The sequence below is a fragment of the Phodopus roborovskii genome, unplaced genomic scaffold (genome assembly GCF_943737965.1).
Source record: "Phodopus roborovskii unplaced genomic scaffold, PHOROB, whole genome shotgun sequence".
NCBI lineage: Eukaryota > Metazoa > Chordata > Mammalia > Rodentia > Cricetidae > Phodopus > Phodopus roborovskii.
In genome coordinates, this window is record NW_026126448.1 from 8,695,305 (window position 1) to 8,715,982 (window position 20,678).

Consider the following 20,678-nt stretch of genomic DNA (forward strand, 5'->3'; position numbering starts at 1 on the left):
TAGACATCTGAAGACAGTTATGAGCAGTCAAAGGAAAAAAAAAGGTGGGGAGTAAGGGGCGGGACTCCCATCTAGCTAGGAGAGATACACCTCTCCCAGCACCAGTCCGAAGGAATCCACCTCATCTGGCTGAAGTTGGGAGGGGGCTCTGCCGTCCTCCTTTTAGGACAATTAGCTGGCTATAAGCTGATGACCTGCCAGGGAAGACTGCCTGGAAGCCAAGAGTGAGAGGGGTTTAAAGACCACGAGTCCAGCCACCAGCTGTCTGGGTTAGGGTGTCACTTCAAGCTGAGCTGGGCTTCAGCTAGTCCTGGCATGGACTATGTTTGGGCACAGCAGAGACTCGGAGGCTGTGCTGACTCCCCAGAGGTGCAGGGAGACATGCTGGTGAGGAGGCTGGGAAGCAGGGAGGCGAACAAGGGGAAATTGTGATATGATTGGGGTAGAGGTGGGGACTGGTGGTACATGTGGCCAATGGGTCCTCCAGAGCACCCAGCATCCCTCCCGAAGGGCAGTGCTGCGGGACAGCACTTCAGTTCCTCAGAAGTCCAGTTTTTGCTCTTGGGATTAACTCTCCCCACCTTGGACCAACCATCATCTGTAAAATGCAGACATACACCGCTTCTCAGTGTATTTATTTTTCTGAGTACAAGCAGAGAGTGTGTGGGGGGGCACTAAACAGGGTGTTGTTAGTAGCTTACATTTTGCTTTTGGTGGAGGATCAGAAGTGGGGTTTGGGTGTGGGGACATATGTGGAGGAACAAAATGAACTGGGAGGACAGATACGATGGGTGGGTAGCTCTGGGAGCAGCTGCCACGAGTGAAACCCTGTTTCCCTCAGCCCATGCTTCTTGGATCTTTCCTTTTTTCCTTTGAGTTAAAAGACCTGATCAGTGGTGGTGCACGCCTTTAATCCCAGCACTCGGGAGGCAGAGGCAGGTGAATCTCTGAGTTCAAGGCCAGCCTAGTCTACAGAGTGAGTGCCAGGGCAGCCAGGGCTACACAGAAAAACTGTCTCGAAAAGCAAAACAAAAAAAGACCTTCTTGAGACAGCTTGGTTCTGAGGTTAGAAGGGCCCAAAGTCACATGTGGAAGAGTTTGCTCTGGCCAGCAGAGCCAGGTTCTGGCGGCGGGGCCGCTCAGGCCTCCTCAGCTGTGGCGTCGATGCCCGCGTAGGTGAAGTTCTCAAATAGCGACATGTTCACATAGGCCTGTGGGAAGAATAAATCTTAGTGGAGCAGAAACAGGCAGATCTCTGGGAGTTCAAGGTTAGCCTGGCCAGGTCAACAAGCTCCAGGTCAACCAAGGCTACATAGTGAGACACTGTAAAAAGAAAAGAAAAGAAAAAAGAAAGAAAAAAAAAAAATCACTTATTCCTCATTCATGAGGTTGTTGGTGGTGATTTGATGACTTGTGTATATGAGACACTTCCTTCTCCCTTCCCTGTGAGTTTGAGGCCAGCCTGGTCTACAGAGTGAGTTCTCCAAGAAACCCTATCCTCAGGGGGAAAAAAATAAAAAAATAAAAAATAAAACCAACCTGCCCCCAAAAACCCAACAACAACAACAACAACAACAAAAAACCCAAACAAACCTAAAAAACTGTTTATGTTTACACATTTTGCTGTATTTCTTATTTCATTTTTATTTAGTAATTTGTCTATTTACATGGTTATTTGATTCAGTTATTGTTTTATGCTATGTTTATTCATATGGTTGTTGTATCACTAAATCTACTTATTTATTTAGCCCTTCCCGTATCATTTAGTCACTCCTCCATTTTTGGTATCTTCTCTGGCCCTGGACCAGGTGAGGAGAGGGGTCCCAGGGGAAAATGGGTCGATGGCTTGGAGGAAGGCTGTTGAGGCTAATCAATAACAGTTCTAGAAAGAGTATATATGGGCCTAGTGTCTAAACCCAGTGTGGGCTGCATCCTGAGTCCATCCCAGCTGTGGTAATGTGTGAGGGTGGGAGACATAGTGTTCTCATATGGGGCATCTATGAGATGGTGCTCTCATGAGCTTGGAGGGTGCCCATCCCCATCTTGTCCAACCTCTTACCTTCCTGGCTTCTAGCATGCGGCCCAACTGTAGTGCGATCTGGGCAAAGGGGGGGCGCTCATAGGGGCGATCTCGCCAGCACTGCCTCATCAGCTCGTACCTGTGGATGGGAGTGGGGTGCTGTAAGGTGGGGGACTGGCTGGGGGCTGCTCACAGGTTCAAAGCCGAGGCCACTCATCTCAGAGCTGAGTTTTCAGAGCTCCAGCAGAAGTGAACTCACACTTCATCGTCACAGTTTCGAGGTTGCTCCATGCGGTAGCCCTGAGGCAACTTCTCGTAGAGTTCAGCACAGGTCATACCACAGTAGGGTGTGCCTCCTGCAGAGAGTACAAGACTCCCTCAGTCCAGAGCCCCAAGGTAGGGAGGGATGCTCTGGAGAACTGGGTGTAGGCTTACCAAGGCTCACTATCTCCCAGAGGAGGACCCCAAAGGACCAGCTGAAATGAGAAGGGTGCACTTAGTTACTTGTGGGAGACACATAGTTTAATCTCTGTATAACCAAGTTGTGTGGCCACACCCAGTTCTGCATGTGTCTTCTCTGCTAGCATCTGGCCTTGGCCACCTACTGTCCCTATTCCACTGCAGATGGATCTTTCATAGCTCCTGATCCCCAGGCTCAACTAATTATAGTAACATTTTGTGTATTTCTGTATCTGTCTGTCTGTTTCTGTGTGTGTGCCTGTGAGAACACCCATGTGTGTGCGTGCACACGCACCCATGAGTGCCTATGTGTGTGAATACTAGTGTGTGTTCATAGGTGGACACTGGGCCTCTTTAATTGATTGCTCTTCACTTTAGTTTTTGCATGGTTTCATCTCACTGAATCTGAAGTTTGCTCATTGTGATAGACTGACCAGCAAGCCCCAGGGTTCCTCCTATCTCTGCCTCCCCAGTGCTGGGATCACAATACTTGCTGCATGTAGTCCCATTTTCTCTCCTCCCTCTCCCTCCTTCCCCCCCTCTTTCTATTTGAGTGCTGAAAAAAAAAATCTCAACTGGAATCATCATGTTTGCACATCAGGTACTTTACCTGCTGAGCCATCCATACAACCCTTACAACTAACATTTTTAAGAGGTTCTTTTTTCAAAATTATGACTTTTAGATTTAGTTTTGGGAATGAATTTTTTGCCTGTGTGTATGTGTATGCACAATCTGTATACCCCTAGTACACACAGAACCGAGAATTTGAGTTATAGATGGTTGTGAGCTGCCATCTGGGGCTTAGGTATCAAATCCGGGTCCTCTAGAAAAGCACCCACTGCTCTTAACCATGGAACCATCTCTAGCTCCAAATTGAGAATATTTCTAACTGACATTTTTATTGAGTACTTACTATGGTTGAGCACTGATTAACTAACATAGATGCCAATTATGTAACTCACAACAGCCCCATGATTGAGGCTTTACTATCCTAATTTTACAGATGGACACTGAGGTCTGAAAGGGATCCAAATCCTTCTTCTAAACTCTCATTTAGGGCTGAAAGGTTATCAGGTCAGGTTCAGACTGTGATGGACATACCTGGAGATGGGATGTGTGCTAAGATGGTCATGATGTGTGGGAAGTGTGCTAAGATGGTCATGGAGTGTGCAGGGTGTGTGTATATGTGTGTGTCCATCACAGAGGGATCTGAAGGATCATGTACTGGTGGCCATGGCCTTACCCTTCAGACAGGAAGATGGGCATGTTCCTTGAGCATTCTCTCTCTCTTGCTACCCTAGTAACTACCCAGTTTTTTCTGGATCTCATTGAGGAATTCATTGGTTTCTTACACAAAGAAAATCCTAGATATTCCCTACCCCACTCCTACCATTAAAGTCACTTCCAAGACCAAAATCGTTCCAGGGCTTAGGAGGCCTCCTAACTTCCTTCTAAGAGCAGAAACTTCCAAAGCACCCTTGGAACTCATTGGTCGCACACCTGGATTCTACCTGTTGATTCCCAAATTGTGCCTTCAATAACCCAAGACATTGCTAAGATCTAGTCAATGTTTGGGTGTCCTTGGGAGCCAAGCTCCCTGCCCCTTCCTACCTCTGACCATACTCACACATCACTCTTGGTAGTGTAGACACTGTAGTTGAGAGATTCAATGGCCATCCAGCGCACAGGGAGGCGGCCCTGTGAGGGAAAAGGTCAGAGGGCCAGGGTGGAAGAACGGGTTATGGGTTATTTGAGGGGCTTGAGGGGCAGGTCACCGGCATGGGCCTAAGAGGGAAAGGCTGAATGAGACTTGCCATTGTCTTCTTCACGTACACTTCCTCTCCCCGAGAAAGGCCGAAGTCTGCAATCTTGGAGGCCAGGTTCTCTCCAACCAGTACATTTCGGGCAGCCAGGTCTCTGTGGATGAACTGCAGGCAATGTCAGAAGTCAGGGAATAGAGGGATGAAGGGCCAGGAGCATTTGGCCAGTAGGGGCCTCCAAGTCTTCCCACCCATATATGCCTCAGCCACGGATCACCTGATAAGGGTCTGAGAAAAGTCAACACTGGCTCTCATGCATGTCTTCCTCTGACTTGGGCCACAATCGAGTGCGGATAGTATCCCTCTTTCTGGGGCAGTGGTGATTGTTTTACTGTCCTTTCCTCCACCCCACCTCCTGTGCTTCCTTTTCTCTTCTCCCACCCCTTCCCATCATCTTTTGAAACAGTCTTGCTATGTGGTCTTGGTTGGTCTGGTTCTTATTACGTACTTGATCCTCCTACCTCTGTCTTCCAAGAGCTGGGATCCCAGGCCTTACCCCATCCTACCTTTCCTCTTCAATGCCTTCTGTCCCATTTCCCCCACTGTCTGTCCCCTCTCCCCTGTTGATGAAGGTCCATACGTGGCTTCCATGTCCCAGGTTCCCCCCTTAGCCCTCTGTCCTCCTCAGACATGTTGTTCATCAGCCTTGATGCCCCTCTCCTTCAGACTCAAAATTTTGCTGCCAGCAAAATGCCTTTGTTCAGGCTGGAGTGCCCTTCTGACTGTTGTCCCCTCTCCCATCTCATTTGGGAGCCCACCCTACCCTCTTCAGTGGATCGACACCTCCTCCCTGTTGGAGTCACTGTGCTGAAATGGCAGCCCCCACATTGTCTCCATCCAAGGCCTGTCTCTTGAGTGCTAGTTTGGTATCTACAGCTTGCTTGTTCAACGCTCCCACTGAGAACATCTCTCAGGGACTTCAAAATCCAGCACCTTCTCCCTATCTGCCTCCTGTCCTCTCCTCCCTCCTTGTAACGTTTACAGTCACTCAGCACCAGGGCCTGAACCTAGGGCTGTGTCCCTCCTTCTCACTGTCCGTACCTCCCATACCCAATTAGAGCCTGCTGATTGAGCGCCTGGCCAGTCTGTGCAAAGGCCTCCCCTCTCTCTACTGTCTCCCACCCCACTCACTCACACACACCTGTTTCTCACTTAGGTACTGCATGCCATTGGCTGCATCACTGGCAAAGCGCAGCAGCTGCCGGGAGCTGAGGGTGGAGGCTGTCCCGTGCTCTCGAGCAAATGCTGGATCAGTCTCCAGGACCCTGCTCTTTCTCAGGAAATCTAGCAGGTTTCCATAGGGGGCATATTCGATAGCAATGTACAAGTAACCTGGGAGGTAAGGAGACACATGGTCTTGGTTTAGATACAGGCCACGTGCTGTTACCAGCAGTACCTGGTCGTAAGAGACAGCCTGCGGCATACAGGAAAATCCTGTGATGAGTGCGGCACCTAGGGATGCCCTGAAGCCACTAATGTAGTAGGTAATGGCTAATGACAGAGGTCTGGAAGGAACAGGCCATGAACTAGGGGCTCACCTCTGTTCTCACAGGCCCCCAAGAGGTTGATGATATTAGGGTGGTGTCCTAGTTTGCATAGAACTTCCAGTTCCCCTGCAAAGTCGCGGTGGTCATTTTCAGAAGCGTACTCTGTGTAAAGAAATTGGCGTCAACTTTTGCCATGGATAACTCTGGGAAGGGGTCAGTTGCTGGTGCGAGCTAGGTAGACTGATGTTTGTGGGATAAAGGAAGAAAAAAAAGGCTGGGGTGTGGAGTCACATCCAAGGACCTTTTAGCATCTTGATGGCTGCATTCATCTTGAGCCCGTCCTTCTTGATCATGGCCCTGATAACTTGTCCGAAGTTCCCCTCCCCGATGAGGTCCTCAAAGGTGATGTCCTCCCACTCCAGCACAGGGTAACTCAGGGGCTCAGGCTGTGGCTTTGGCCTCCGGGTCAATGTCAAGGTTCCTGAGCTGAACTGCAGGATTGTCTCTTCACCCTTCATGGGATGGGATGAATAGTCAGCCAGTCCGCACAAGAGATGTGGGGGCAAAAGGAAGATCAAAGAGGCATCCAGAGAGTGTCAGAGGTTAGATGGATGGACAGAGCCACACCTACAGAGGCAGTGCACAGAATCACAGATGACATAGCCACAGGTGCATGTCGGGTAGACAGATGTCTGAGAAGACAAGTACAGAGGCATCCGCCTGGGGGAGGCATCCGCCTGGGGGTCTAGTGTGTGGGGTTTGCTACAAGGTGGAACCCAGAACTTGCAGGTAAATTGCCAAATCATGGATAGGTCAATGGACCAAAGACATTCTAATATTTAAGCAGAATTGCAATGAGATGTAGTGGGAAAGAGTAAGCTTCCCATTATTGTGCAAACCCCACAACTAGACTTTATTTGTTCATTTACTTACACCACCGGGGGCAAATTTCTTGAGTGTTCATTACACGGTAGGCCCTGAGCTATAGGGAGCATGTGGACAGATTTTCTTCTTCACAGTAGGAGAAGCAGAGATGATCTTTCCTCTACTTGGTCTAGACACAGTTCTAATCCCAGGCCAGGACTCAAGGACTCTAACAAAGAGGACTGTCCAGCCTCCTCTACTAAGCAGGACTATGCTGGACAGGGTCGATGTAAGGAAAAGGCAGCAGCTGAAGAGGAGCAAGGAACTGCAGTATGAGAACCTGAAGCAAGATCCAGATGGACCCTGCCGTGAACTTCCTATGTGAACTGATGCCCAGTTTGAGGGGTAAGTGCTGGGGACACATGTGCAGCTGAGGCACATATTAGAATAAACATGTGTGTTCTGTGGCTACATCATATGCAGGTGCCTCCGTTCAGAGATACACATACACATGAGGGTCTGAGGATGTGCCAGCACAGGGACACATGCATACATACACGGGATGCACATCTACACCGCTACAGGGCACATCTATGAGCATGAGTATCTGTGTGCAGGCACACAGTGATCGTATGTACACTAAAGGCCGCCTTCTCACTGCTTGCCTCAGAATCTGGCCCTGCTACTCTTTTCCTGCCTCCCTTGGCATTGATGGCTTTCTGTGTGCACTGACCTCAGAGGCAAGGTCAACACAGCTCACACAAAGAAGCCAGTTGAATCTCTGGAGTCTGGATGGCACTTTTAAAGGCACAGCAGACACCGGCATTGAACACTGGACTTTCTATACAAGAGTTAGCCCTAGAGAGAGAGAGAGAAGTGTCTCTTCCTTTCTTTCTGTCATTTTTGGTAATGCCCTGAATTTCTTTTAAATGACTAAATAGCAAGAACCCAAGCAGAAAGGACTAACAATATAGTTCTGATTCTAAATGACAACAGTGGGAAGTTCTCAGAGGAGATGGGACCACCAGGATGGGTAGACATGACACCATAGGGTAAGATGTCAGCAGCTCCTCCCCATCCCATGTCTGTATAGGTCTGGGGGGCCAGAGGGCATGGCCTGTAAGAGGACTAAAATCCAGAACACTCCTCCAGGAGTGAGGCTGCAGGCCTTGCACACTTCTAGAGGGTCAAAGACTAGCTATGTGAAGGGCATGGCCACATACTGCTGCCCTTCAAGGGGCATGGGTAAGCACAGGTGAACAGTTTCCCAAAGGAGGCTCTGAAGCTTCCAAGAATATAGGCTGGGGCTTGCCTGGTGGTACACACCTTTAATCCCAGCACTCAGGAGGCGGAGACAGGCAGATCTCTGTGAATTTGAGGCCAGCCTGGTCTACATAAAGAAGAAGAAAAAAGAATAAAAGAGCGAAGGCTTGGATGAGAGCTCACAGCCAGCAGGAATCAGAACACTGACCACAGAAGTGTATAGATAAGAAGCTGGTTCCCAAGTAAGGGAGGGCCTATGAGGACAGAGGCCAGCATGGGCCCTAGTTGCTCCTTCAGGATATTGCCAGTGATCTGGGCTGATAGTATCCTCAGGGGGTGAGTAAGTGAAAAAGACAATTTCTAATGGTGGCTTCCAAGTCTGGAATGAGACCTGGTGAAATATGGACGAACTGTCCTTTTTATCTGAGACCACTAATTAGTCAACCAATAATATGAAAGAGATCATGAGCTAAGTTATAAAAAATAAAAATAAAGAGGTTCTATTTTGTAACCTAAAAGGTCACTGACTGAGCTTTAAACTTGTGGTATGAACAGGCTTGTGCACACCCACACGTACTTCCATGTATGTGGGAACAAACACACACATTAGATAGTATCATGTACCCAGTGGGTACAGGACACTGACCGATCCTGACTGGTAGGTGAAGGTGCGTCTCCGATGCAGGCAGCTTCTTCGGATGCACACCAAGGCTAAAAGTGCAGCCAGGATAGTGAGGCAGGTGGCAGAGATGGAGCCCACCACAGCCAGGGCCAGCTGTTGATCCAGGCCCTCTTCAGCTGCCCGGCTCTCTTGGGCTGGGCCCTCACTCTGCAGCCCTAGACACAATGAAGGACAGACTGTGGAGATGGCCCGAAGCCACCATGGGATCCCACAGAGGAAGAGGGTGAAGATCCTGGTACCACACTATGAGGAGGCATCATGGATGACTACAGTTCAGGGCTTGGGGAAGCAACCAGAGTAGTTTCTGAGATAGGAAAGTCAGGGCCTGTGATGCCTTAGCTCCAGGGTTGGAGGTAAGGTGGAGGGGCACATGCAGAGTACATTCCCGGGGCCTAGGCATCCTGCAGGGCCCATTCTCTCACCATTGCCCAGAGTGGCCTCTTCTACTGTGTTGCTCCAGTCGCCGAGACCCTGCACACTGGCCCGTACACGGAACAGGTAGCGTGTGCTGGCATTGAGGCCACGGACGATGGTGCTTGTCTCCTCGGGCCTGTCTACATCCATCCACTTTGGGTCTCCTGAGCCCCCGGCCACCTGAATCTCTACAATGTACTTGGATATGGGGCCAGACGGGGCTTCAGGATGCTGCCATGTCAGCTGGATCTCAGAGTCTGAGAGGGCCTGGGCATGGAGGTGCCGGGGAGCTGGGGGCCCTGGGGAGGTAAGAGTGGGATGGAAGGGGCAGGTTGGATGAGGCTATTTAGCTGTGGGGTCAGCATTTGCTCCAGCAATGACTCTTCTTTGTGGATCCCAGCATAGGAGACAAGCGTTACCTTCCCCTGGCTGGGCTCACCTCCAACCCCAGGTTCCTCCAAGCTGCTCCTTTCTTTAGTCACCTTGCATCCCAGCTCCTCTCCATGTCCTCAGTAGCTTAGGTCCCCCGCCTCCCTCCAGTCCTGTTCTTCACATGAACCATAATTTCCTCATATATCCCCACCCCACATGCTCCTGGTGACCCATGTCCTCCCGGCATCTTCTCCCTTCCCCGTGCATCCTGGGCTCTCTCCATGTCCGTCCTGTCTCTTGTAACCTCCCTCACCCCTAGCCCATCATCTCCACAGTGGGCCTACCGCTGGGAGGGAGAAGCACGTGAGCAGGGGGTGAGGCAGGTCCCAGGAGGGTGCAGTGATACAGCCGCACATCCAGCTGGTAGTGGGTGCCAGGCGTGAGTCCAGTCAGGAGGGCAGTGCGGGCCTGCGGGGAGGAGATGTTCTCCCGCCTCTCCTGTCCCCGGGCCCTGTCCCACAGGCGCAGCAGGAAACCATCACCCGGCAGTGGCACCGAGGGTAAGGACCAGCTCACTCGTAGCCTGTCAGGACCCTCCACGTGCCAGCCCTCTAGCCATGGCTGCAGCAAAGGCTCTGTGGCCAGAGGTCAGGAGGGATCAGAATCATCCAATGGGTCCTTGGGGACTAAACAGGATAATAACCCCCAGTGGGCAGGGCTGGGACAACCTCCAGTGGGAAAGGCAGGGGTCTTTGGGGGTGGACCAGGATATATTCTGAGCAGGCATGGCAGTGAACCCTGGGGGAATAGGAAGGGGAGACTCTTGGCTTCTTACCAGGACAGTCAGTAGTCATAAGAATAGGAGGCCCCCAGGGGCCCTCTCCTCCTTCCCCTGGCCGGCTCAGCTGCACACAGACACTGTATCCTGTCTTTGGCTTCAGGTTCATTAATGTCACATTCTCACTGGGATCCACTAGGGGGGAGGTGTACCATGCACATCACTCGGTCCCAACCATGTCCCGAAGCCACCACTGCCACTCAGCTCCCTCTTCTTTTTGTACCGCTCCTTCCTCCCTCTCTTTACACACTATCCCCTCACTATTACACCCCAGCCCACCCCCTAACTCAGTCCCACTCACCCACAATAGCAGACCAGTCAATCATACTGTCCTGGGGCCGGTAGTGCAGGCGGACAGAGGCGATGGGTCCATCTCCACCAAAGGAGACCAACGGGGAGACCACAAGCTGACGGCTCTGCTTGGCCAGGAGCCGAGGAGCAGTCAGAGGTATTGGGGGTACTGCCAAAAAACTGGGAGGATTCAGGGTCCAGGAAGAAGGGAGTGCTCTGGGATCTGAAGATTATTTAGTTTGATGGGGGGAGATCAACTTCAACAGACAACTGGGATGGCCAAGGTTCAGAGAAAGCAGTTCTGGTCTCTGGGTAACTTGACTATAAGGACGTAGGTGTGTCTCAGAAGATGCTAAGTGAGGGTGTGACATGGCCAGATGGAGGCTGGGAAACAGCCCTCTGTCCTTGCATTTTTGAATAGAGGGAGGCTTGGATGCAAGGCAGGGACCACTTAGGCTATCTTCCTTCCCTTCATCAATCACCAATCTGTTGATTTATTTTAAAGACAAAACATGCCAATTATGAGGCCCCTTTCCAAACTTGATGTTTGTCATGTGTAACTGCTAATTCTCATGGCCCCTGGGTCATGAATGAAAAAAATTGAGGGTCAGAGACATTGTACAACTAAGGACAGACACACAGCTAGGAGAATTAAAATTAGATCTGTTTGATCAGGCTACCTCATATCAATCAATTCTACACTAAAGTAATATTTGTGTTTCTGCCTGGCTTTCTCTACAGTTACCACCCCTATTCTGGCCTGAGTTTTTCTCTCTAGATGATGATGATGATGATGATGATGATGATGATGATGATGATTTTATTGAGTCAGGGTTTCTCTGTAGCCTTGGCTGTCCTGGCTACACTATAGACCAGGCTGGCCTCAAATTCACAGAGATCCTCCTGCCTCTGGCTCCAGAATGCTGGGATTAAAGGTGTGCACTACCACTGCCTGGCTAGATTATTGCATTAATGAGTAAACAGGTTCCTTGGCTTCTTCAAGACTGACTTTCTAGAAAGTCAATGCTGGAAGGTATAAAAGAAAAGAAAGGAGAGGGGGAGGGAGGCTGAGGGGTGTGGAAGATGCAGGTCAAGGAGTATCAGCTGGAACAGTCTGTCAGGGGCAGGCATAGATGTGGGGGAGGTGAGTGTTTAGTTTGGATCCTAAGGAGCCCCCTGAGTCCAGGCAAAGTGGCTGCTACACAGTGGGCCCCTGAATCACACACCCAAGAACTTCTGCATCAGCTTCTGGAACCTCACAGAAGATGCCTCACCTTATTTATGGAGGTCCACTATGCAGGGCTGGCATCAGGAGAGGGCTCCTGACTGCAGAACTCAGTGCTACTGCCAGAGAAGGGTTGGCACTAGGTGCCATCTTAGATAACAGCATTTGTCCTCTATATCGAGCGTACCTCTGCCAACTATTGTGCTAACTACTTAAGTGCATTATCTAGTTCAGTCCTCCTAAGCAGCCCGACCCCATTTACACAGTGGCTTGGAATCCAAGTTGAGTGGAGGGCTGGAGCCAAAGACCTGATAAAAGCATAAGAAGAGAAAAATGGGGCCTGGTGGGTGGGGTAATAGGATAGGGGTGGTGAGGGACTGGGGAGCACAGGAAAGGAGGAGAGAGGGGGAGAGGAGAGGAGAGAGGAGAACAGACAACAGGGGAAGCAGAAGGACAGCAGGGCCTGGGGTACTGGGCTGCCCAGGCTTACGGCGCTGAAGTGAAAACTGCCTAGTCCATGGAGAGGGTGCTCTGCGCTTTGCTCCGAGTGCTTGGTGTTGCCTTCATTCACCCAACAGACTGTTTTGAATAACAAAACAGATTTGCCTATCTGCTGTCCCTATGTGTCCATGTGAGGTGACTCTAAATAAAAGAGTAGAATCCCAGAGGGGGAGTTAAAGGGACCCTGGGTACAGTGGTGAACAGCACACATGTATTCGGGAGGCAGGATGAGGCTGGGGGATATCCCCAGTTTCTGATGTCTTTTCCAGGTGGGACTTGGTGGGACCAAGCTGGGTTCCAGCTTTGACATTGATTGGCCACCAGCCCTCCTTGCTTGGGGCTGAGCTTTGCCTTCTGAAGCCCTTGTCTTTCCTTCTAGGATTCCCAGCCTGAGCAGCATCCGGTCCTGCCTACCCTGAATACCATCCATCCTCCAGAGCCTTAGAACACCACTAACCTTTGACATTGACCTTGAAGCGCCGGCTATCTTGGCCACCGGATGTGGATACACGGCATTCCCAGAACCCACTGTCCCCAAGAGTCAGATGGGGCACCTCAAACTCAGCTGTGGTCCTGTCTGGCTCCACAATGGCCTTGGTAGACTAAGAGACAAGAGATGAGGGAGACAGTCAATGGAAAAATGTATGCTCCATGAAATATGGAACTGACTATTGCTGGAACACAGGCCCAATGATATCCCCTCACCAGTTAGCGTACCCCATTTGAGCCATGGCAGGCCTTTCAGTTCTGAGGGGGTTAGGGGCCCAAGGAATGAACTGTTGAGCTGGTGAGATGGGGGAGCTGACAGGGGGGTGGAGTGACTGGGACTGACCAGGAGCATGGTGCCATCTGGCTTGCGGAGCTCCATGCTGCCCCGTACTGGAAAGGGATTCCCTGCAGCTGCACAGTTGAGCCGAGGCCTTGTCCCTAAGTTGAACTCCAGCTCGGTGGCCACATTGAGGATCTGGGGGATCCGGTCTAGATAGATAGATGATAGATAGATAGATGATAGATAGATAAATAGATAGATAGATAGATAGATGGCAGCCATTCTGAATGATCCCAAGGTAGCCACATGACCACCAAATTGCTGCTCCTTTCTTCCCTCTCTCCCTTCCTCTCTCCCTTCCTCTCCTCCACTCCTCCTCTCTCTTTCTCACTGCCCTATGCTGTAGCCTAGGTTGCCTGAAACTCACTTTGTAGCACAGGTTGGCCCTGAACTCCAGACAAGTCTCTTGTCTCAGCCTCCCCAGTGCTGAGATTATAGGTATGAGCCATTATGCCCACCAACTCCTTCACTTCTGGCCCTTGGCTTTTGTACTCCACCCACAATGAGAGGTTCTTCCTCAAATACAAGTCTGACTATCACATACACCCTTCAACAATTTCTATTCGGCTCCTCACATTAAGTAGCAACCCTTGGCTTATAGTCAAAGGCCCCATCACTTGATCCTTCTGACCACTCCCCTCGACCCCTACTTCTTTGTCCTGGTACACAGCAGGGCCTCAACTCTGGCCTTTCTCCAGATCCTTCCCCAGTCATCTCTTGTGTCTTCCACAATCAGTTTCAGAGCTTGACTCCTCCCCAAAAGACTCTCACTGGTCAGGGTCTCCTCTAGCTCCTATATAACCGAGGCTACCAATCTTCCCAATGTGGGCATCCCCGAGGGAAGGACTTGGGCACCACCAACCAACAAAAGAAAGAGCAGAGAGATGTGTTTGATGAAGGGCCACCTGTCTTGAGGGGTCTCAGTGGCGTATACCTGACTTCTCACAGTGTACTCCATGCCATCCAGAGGGGCAGACACAGCCGCTGAACCGGTCACAAGTGCCACCATTTTGACACTGGCACTGGAGGCGACAATCAGCCCCAAAATGACCAGGGGCGCATGCTGGGAATAGAGGAGGTGTAGTTAAACTGGGTAGGTCAGGCCCAGCAGGTTACAGAGGAGGCACAAGCTGTCCAGCAGACTGGTGTTGTGGTGGGAGGCACTGGTAGGGGATCGGAGGGCTTTGTGTTTAGGTCGGGGTCATAGAGAAGGGTCTGGCACACACACCCACAGGAGGTGGCTTGGTCCATACCTTCCTGGCACTGGCTTCCCCTCCAGCCAGATCCACAAGAACAGCCATAGGGATCCGGGAGACAGAAAGTGAGGCCCCGGCAGCCTGATGAGCCTGGGCACTGTCCCTGGCAGCGCTGCCCAAAACGACCCTCTCTGCAGGCTGGAAATAAGGAGCTAGTATACACACTGTATCAGGCTTCATACTCAAAGCTTCATCCCCATGGTTTCAGAACCTTCTCCCAGTCAGGTAACTTCTTCTACCTAGATCCTAGTTCTACTTACCCTGCTCACAGCGGGTACCAGTGAATCCTGGGGGGCACACACATTCGCCATCATGGTCATGACAGACACCGCCATGCAGGCAGCCTGGGCAATCCTTGCCACACCCTGGCCCCCAGCGTCCAGCCCCACAGCCTGGAAGAAAGTGTTTTCAGTAGCTGTACTTCACCTACCTGTCCATAGCTCTGGGGCCGTCATGGATCCTGAGTCCCAAAGGAAGTACATATAAGGCTCACAGCCTCCCATACCGCCCACAACCTCTGTCTTCTGCTCCTCACCCCGCACGATGAGCCGAAAGAAGGCACTGCCCAGGGGGCTGGCTTCTAGGTAGGTGGCACTGTAGATGCCACTGGATGGTGGCTGCACATTTTGGAGCTGCAGTTGAAACCGCCCATCACGAGCCTCATGCCAGTCTAGGGTATGGAAGTAGGATCCTGGGAGGGGGGGGACACAATTAGGTCAGGGTCCTCAGAATCACATGAAGGGCTGGTGTTACCTCCTTCTGCCCTGGTCACACCAATGTGGCCTGTGCACATTGATTAGACTTGGGGAAAGGCAACCACCAGATACAAGTGTTCAAGCCAGGAAGCAGGAGAGTACCCTCTTTATGCACTGAACCTCCCTACTAATCCAGCCATTTCCTCGTGCCGTCTATAGGAGCTCTCTGCCTCCACACTAGCCCCATCTGGCCACCTTCCCACTGAGATGCTCCATACTCTGCTACTCTTGCAGGCCCTCGGAACTCTCCCTTGCACCAGGATGAACTCCAGTCCCTTAGCAGGGTTTTCACCAGTTTGCCCTTTGCTCAGCCCTCCACTCCCATACCTCACCACACCCTGTCTGACCCCTGACATTCTTGAATTCCTAAATGCTTGTTTGCCTTCTAGAAACATCTGGCATCTCAGACCCTTCCTGCCTTTGCTCTTGTCAGCCTTGCCTCCTAAAATGCCTTTTCTTTCTCTGTCTCTTTTGCCTTTTGGGGCTAGAGAGCCTCCTCAAGGACCCACACTGTTAGACAATGGTTCAACCCCTGCCTGGTCCTCTCTTGTCATTGCTCAGAACTCTAAACAGGCTGCATAGACTCAGCTCTCGATGCCCACTTCTACAATTCCTGGTCCTCTGTCCAAGGAAAAGGATCTTCTCAGTTAGGAGCCAAGTACCCGAGAGTCAGCCAGCACATGGAGCTGAGGCAAGCATTGGGGGGGGGGTACTCAGGAAAACAAGAGTCCTTCCCTGGGGTGGGTAAGGACAGGGTAGTGGGCAGGCACAGAGCTGAAACCCACATATCTGTGTGGACTCCAGCACATGCCTGCCTTGGGCATCAAGGATCTGAACAAGGCACATCTCTGAGAGAGGCTAGACTTCCCTTGGCCTGTTCTGGGCACTTGTTATCAGCTGTCTTCTTTCCCATGGGGACCGCTGCTCTTCTTAGGTGGGCCATGTGACAGGGGAGAGTCAAAGGTGAGGGCTTAACATAGTGCTTCAGAGGTAGCTGGCCAAAGGCTCCTGGCCCTCCCAGTACAGGAGGTGAGTGCCTCAGAGCTAGAGATGAAATGGGGTCAGGTGCATCCCATGGACAGACCCTGGAGGTTGGCCAAGAGGACAACAGGTGTGTCACGGTGATAGACTGAGTATATGGCAGGCAATGGAGGTCCTGGCTGTCAGAACTGTGGGTCTACATGTCCAATCAAATGCCCCTCACCATTGTTCTTCCATATCACATCCGTCTGTTTGGCCTTGTGCACACGTGCAGAGAGTACAGCTGTGTCACCTTTGTTCACAGTGTGAGTGACCTTGTCTGGAAACAGGTGGGCTGTGGGTGAAAGGTAAGGTCAGTGATTCAGGACAGTAGTCCTCCCTCTGTTACTCCACCTCCTGGCGGGCCAGACTCACCCCCGGGGCTGTTGTGCACATAGAGAACTCGAGTGCGCCGTGTGCTGGCACCACCCACGCAGGAGAAGACGCCTACCAAGTCCGAGGGCTTGGAGAAGCCACGCAGCGTGACCTGGTGTGAACCATTGCGTGCCAGATTCAGGGGCTGCCCGGGTGGGAAGGTGCGTACGATGCGGTCATCCTTCTCCAGCAACAGGGGTGGGCCCCAGGCGTCTGAGCCCCTCCCTGCCCCGGCCTCACCAGACACGCAAGTCAGGAAGAAGTGCTGGGGGTCCGTGATGCGCAGGCTGGCCAGCAGCGTCAAGTCCACAGCTGCACCTTGGGACGGAACAACAGTGACTCTAAGGTGGGCCCTGCCAACTCAGCAGCCCCAGAAGCCGGCAACTCCAACAGTAACTCTGGTGTTAATGTTCCACTGCGCCCTCTGAATAATTCACTTTGTCAGGGATTTCCACCCCATTTCCTTCCCTTCCACACATGTGCACCCTTTGCTCTCACAACTCTTCATCCTGAAACATAAACAAAAGCCCTAGACATCAGGGCTTTCACAGGGGATGATTGATGCTTCTGTCTCCTTCCCTTTGTCCTTGTCAGGTCACTGCCCGACACCTGTCTGAATCGTCTTCATCACAGCTACCCCTAAGCCACTTGTCCCTGCACATGGAGGTGCAGGTTAGAAGAGCCACTCAGGCACCCTCCTTGTTGCTTAAACAATTGAGAACTATTTGATTGGCTTGGGTCAAAGGTAGGGTAGGGGCAGAAGTGAAGTTGCTAGCTACGCCCGACCCAGAGAGACACAGACACAGGTGGGTCTAGTCCTGGCTGGGGAAGCTGGAGGACCAGACATAGATATCCCTCCAGGGTGCAGGTGTTGGGGTAGAAGGAGGAACATCTAACCAGCATGGGAGGGGGGGGTAACCGGAGGGAGTGCAGACAGGGGCTTCACCAGAGGAAAAACACTCAAGGGCTTTTGAAGCTTAGGCAGGGTACACGGGCGAGGAGGGACAGGAGGAGAAAGGTCAGGGGTAGAGAGAGGCCATCTCATGTGCAAACAGCCTGAATAACACGTGGAATGAGAAATGTAGTGTGGGGAGATGGGCCGCTTAGGGCTAGTGTAAACTGGAGCATAAAATTTGTACCCCACAGTGGGCAAGACCAAAGGGGAGTGCCTGATTAGCCTGTCTCAGACCTGTGACCCCAGCCCTTCCACGGCCCCTCCTTCCCTGTCCTTTTCCTGCATGTTAACTGTCAAGTAATCAATTAATTTAAATGCCACTTAGCATATCAGTTAATGGTCTTTGGCAGTCTATCATAAGTAAAAGAAGCTGGCATTTACCGGCCGCCTTGAAGATACCAAATGCCCTTTCTCTGGGACATCCTTGTGGCTTCCAGTGAAGATGATTTTTCTCTGCTGTAATAATTATTCTCAGGCTTCCTTGAACATGCTCATCTATCTACTCTTAGGGCTTTAACTGTCACCTCTGAGTCAGTATCTCTGGTGTGGCCTTTCAGCTCCAAATGCATTTGCATTCGTGTTTCCTAAGCCTTCACCTCTCCCAAGTTCCCTGACTCAGAGACAACACCCATTACCTAAGACACTAACTTCAGAGTCATCTTATATTCCCACTGTCATAATAATTAACGTTTATTGGATGTCAATTATGCATCGGGCTTGTTAGTGATGTTCTCTTCCTTTCTGGTCTGACTGTTCTGGGAGGTGGGTGTTATTATTCCCATTTTATTACCAGGAAACAAAAGCTTAGAATTTGCCCAAGGTCATATACAGTTAGAAACTAGCAGAGCCAGGCTGCCCTATCTAAAATCCTGATTGCTTACTCCCAGTCTGGCACATATACTTACAGTTTTCTTCCTAAACCTTGCTGGCCATCCCTGTCTTCCATACCACTTTTGTTCAGCCCTTCTCTTTACTTACTTGGAGCATTTCAGAAGCCACAGCTTCTTTTCCAACTCATTTTCCAAAGTGATGCCGCCAAGACTCAAAAACACCCTGTGACTCACTTGCCTACAATGTCCCGTGGCTCTCAGGTACCTTCAGGATGATGCATATGATCTGAGCATCCTTGTGGCTCGCACTTGGCGCCTCCAGCTGCTTTCCCTCCAGAGCCCTTTTTTCCTATGGACTTCCATGCTTCCCAAGCTTGCACTTACTATTCTGGCGGCTACCCCTCTGAAGCAAATCCTTCTTGTTTTCTTGGCCTATTACTGGGAGCAGAGTAAGCTGCATCTTGTCCCTCTTGTCAGTGTTCTTCAAGAACTCCATGTCTGTCTCTGTTTGGCCCTTATCACTGGCCTGTGCTTCCCACTAGACTGTGAATAACTCAAAGGCAGCCTCTGGCTTTCAGTCTCTGTTCAGCAGACTGAAAGAATCCATCACCCATTTTCAGAAACCTTCTCCTTCCAAGAAAACTTCCAAGCCTACTACACACAACCCCATTTAAACAGCAAACATATCCACTCAAGAGGCCAGCATCATTTAATTTCCACTGAATAGGTTTGGGAGTCTCCAGACACCAAGATAATAGAACCATTTGGTGCTAAATAAAATATTTGATATCATCATCATTATTATTATTATTTTGAGACAGACAGGGTCTGTCTATGTAGACCAGGCTGTCCTCAAACCCATAGAGATCCACCTGCCTCTGCCTCCTAGGTGCTGTGATTAAAGTCACTGTGCCAAGCTGACCAAGAATTATTGAATAAGCACAACAGAGTTACTTCTGGAGTCCAAAACAATGTTTGTCTTTTGCCCTCTCCATACACAGGCAGTAGTTTCCAGCACCTACCAGAGTTTTCCCCACCCTGATCTCATTTTTTTGGTGGATCAAAATCATGATGATGATGATAGTGATGATGATGACAGTTTATATTTTTCTCTCCAATTTTCAAATTGCATTAAAATACATATACCCTAGAATTTGCCTTTAGAACCATTTGTAAACATTCAGTTCAGTGTTAGTAAATACATTTATAATATTGTATAAACATCACCACCTATTTCCACAGCTGTTTTTTTTTTTTTTTTTTTTTGACATAGGGTCTCACTATGTCTCTATGTAATTAACATGGAGTTCACTGTGTAATCCAGGCTGGCCTTTCAGGTGCTGGCATTAAAGGAGTACGCCACTACACCCAACTCCATAACTTCTTTCATCTCATCAAGCTGATATGCTACACCCATTAAACAATAACTATTTCCCCTCCCCCAACACATGGCAGCCACCATGTAGTGAGGTCCATTGCTATGCTATGTTAGGGTTTCTTGGGAGAGCAAAGGCCTGGAAATCAGGGGTTGGGGAGGCACCCAGGGCAGACTTACCAACATGAGAGGCCAAGAAGAGAATGGGGAGCAGGAAAGGGGACTCCCACCACACCATACTCCGGAGGCTAACCCGGGCCAGCCAAGGCCAGCTGGGCCTGGGGTCAGTTGCTGCGGGTGTGGATGCTCAGCCTGTTCTGCTTAGTGTGCCTCGGCACTGGAGAGGAAAAGGAAATGATGGCTGGGGTGGGAGGGGTGGTAGGGGAGATGGGTGGGAAGGCTTGTCCTGCTTCCCAGCCTATAGTCCTCCCAAATCCAGCCCCCACAAGCCTGGAGATGGGTGTGTCTTGGAAGTCCCTGAAAGAGGGCCACTTGAGGTGTGTGATGACAAGGATAGACCTGGGGCTGGTTGTACTGATTTCTCCCATCCTCTCTGTCTCTTCCATCTGTTTTGCTGGAGCACAGGAGACAGGAAAGGGAGGAAGCCAGTGGCTTCCGCTTATTGTTTGGAGGCAGGACATTGTTCTGGGGCTTACCCTCCTCCCAACACACACACACACACACACACACACACACACACACACACACACACACACACACACACTGAGGCTCGAGAATTCTCACACATGTGCTCCAGGACACAGACACTTATCCCTGGTCCTACAGAGCAGGTCACAGAAGCACAAGCATGAAACTAAAGGGATCGGGAGCATGAAGACCCTTCTGGTCTGTCTTATGTGCCTTTCTCATTTCACACATGGGAAAATGGAGGCCTGTGGTGGTTAGGGAACCCTGAGGCTGTGACGAGGTTGGGATTTAGGCTTCTGGTTTGGCCATTGGTTTCTCAGTGCTGGTTGCTCCATGAGAGCATACAGAGGAACACACAGGTAATGGTCTGTGACATGGCTGGCTGTTCCTCATCCACA

The 20,678-nt window shown here is 50.7% G+C and overlaps 1 protein-coding gene across 1 annotated transcript; it reads right to left on the bottom strand.

The window, feature by feature from the left end:
* Nucleotides 1-618: 618 nt before the first annotated feature.
* Tie1 (tyrosine kinase with immunoglobulin like and EGF like domains 1) lies at nucleotides 619-19,967 on the bottom strand. The gene is made up of 23 exons (XM_051188629.1): nucleotides 19,813-19,967; nucleotides 16,473-16,790; nucleotides 16,282-16,392; nucleotides 14,858-15,013; nucleotides 14,583-14,714; nucleotides 14,320-14,460; nucleotides 14,001-14,129; nucleotides 13,070-13,215; nucleotides 12,695-12,839; nucleotides 10,522-10,680; nucleotides 10,218-10,355; nucleotides 9,727-10,017; nucleotides 9,019-9,309; nucleotides 8,561-8,751; nucleotides 6,089-6,299; nucleotides 5,839-5,949; nucleotides 5,442-5,632; nucleotides 4,295-4,408; nucleotides 4,108-4,178; nucleotides 2,456-2,496; nucleotides 2,280-2,376; nucleotides 2,060-2,159; nucleotides 619-1,211 (listed from the first exon to the last, which is right to left on the bottom strand). Exons 1-23 carry the CDS (start codon nucleotides 19,868-19,870, stop codon nucleotides 1,140-1,142), a joined length of 3,414 nt encoding a protein of 1,137 aa, XP_051044586.1. The 5' UTR covers nucleotides 19,871-19,967; the 3' UTR covers nucleotides 619-1,139.
* Between the last annotated feature and the right edge of the window lie 711 nt (nucleotides 19,968-20,678).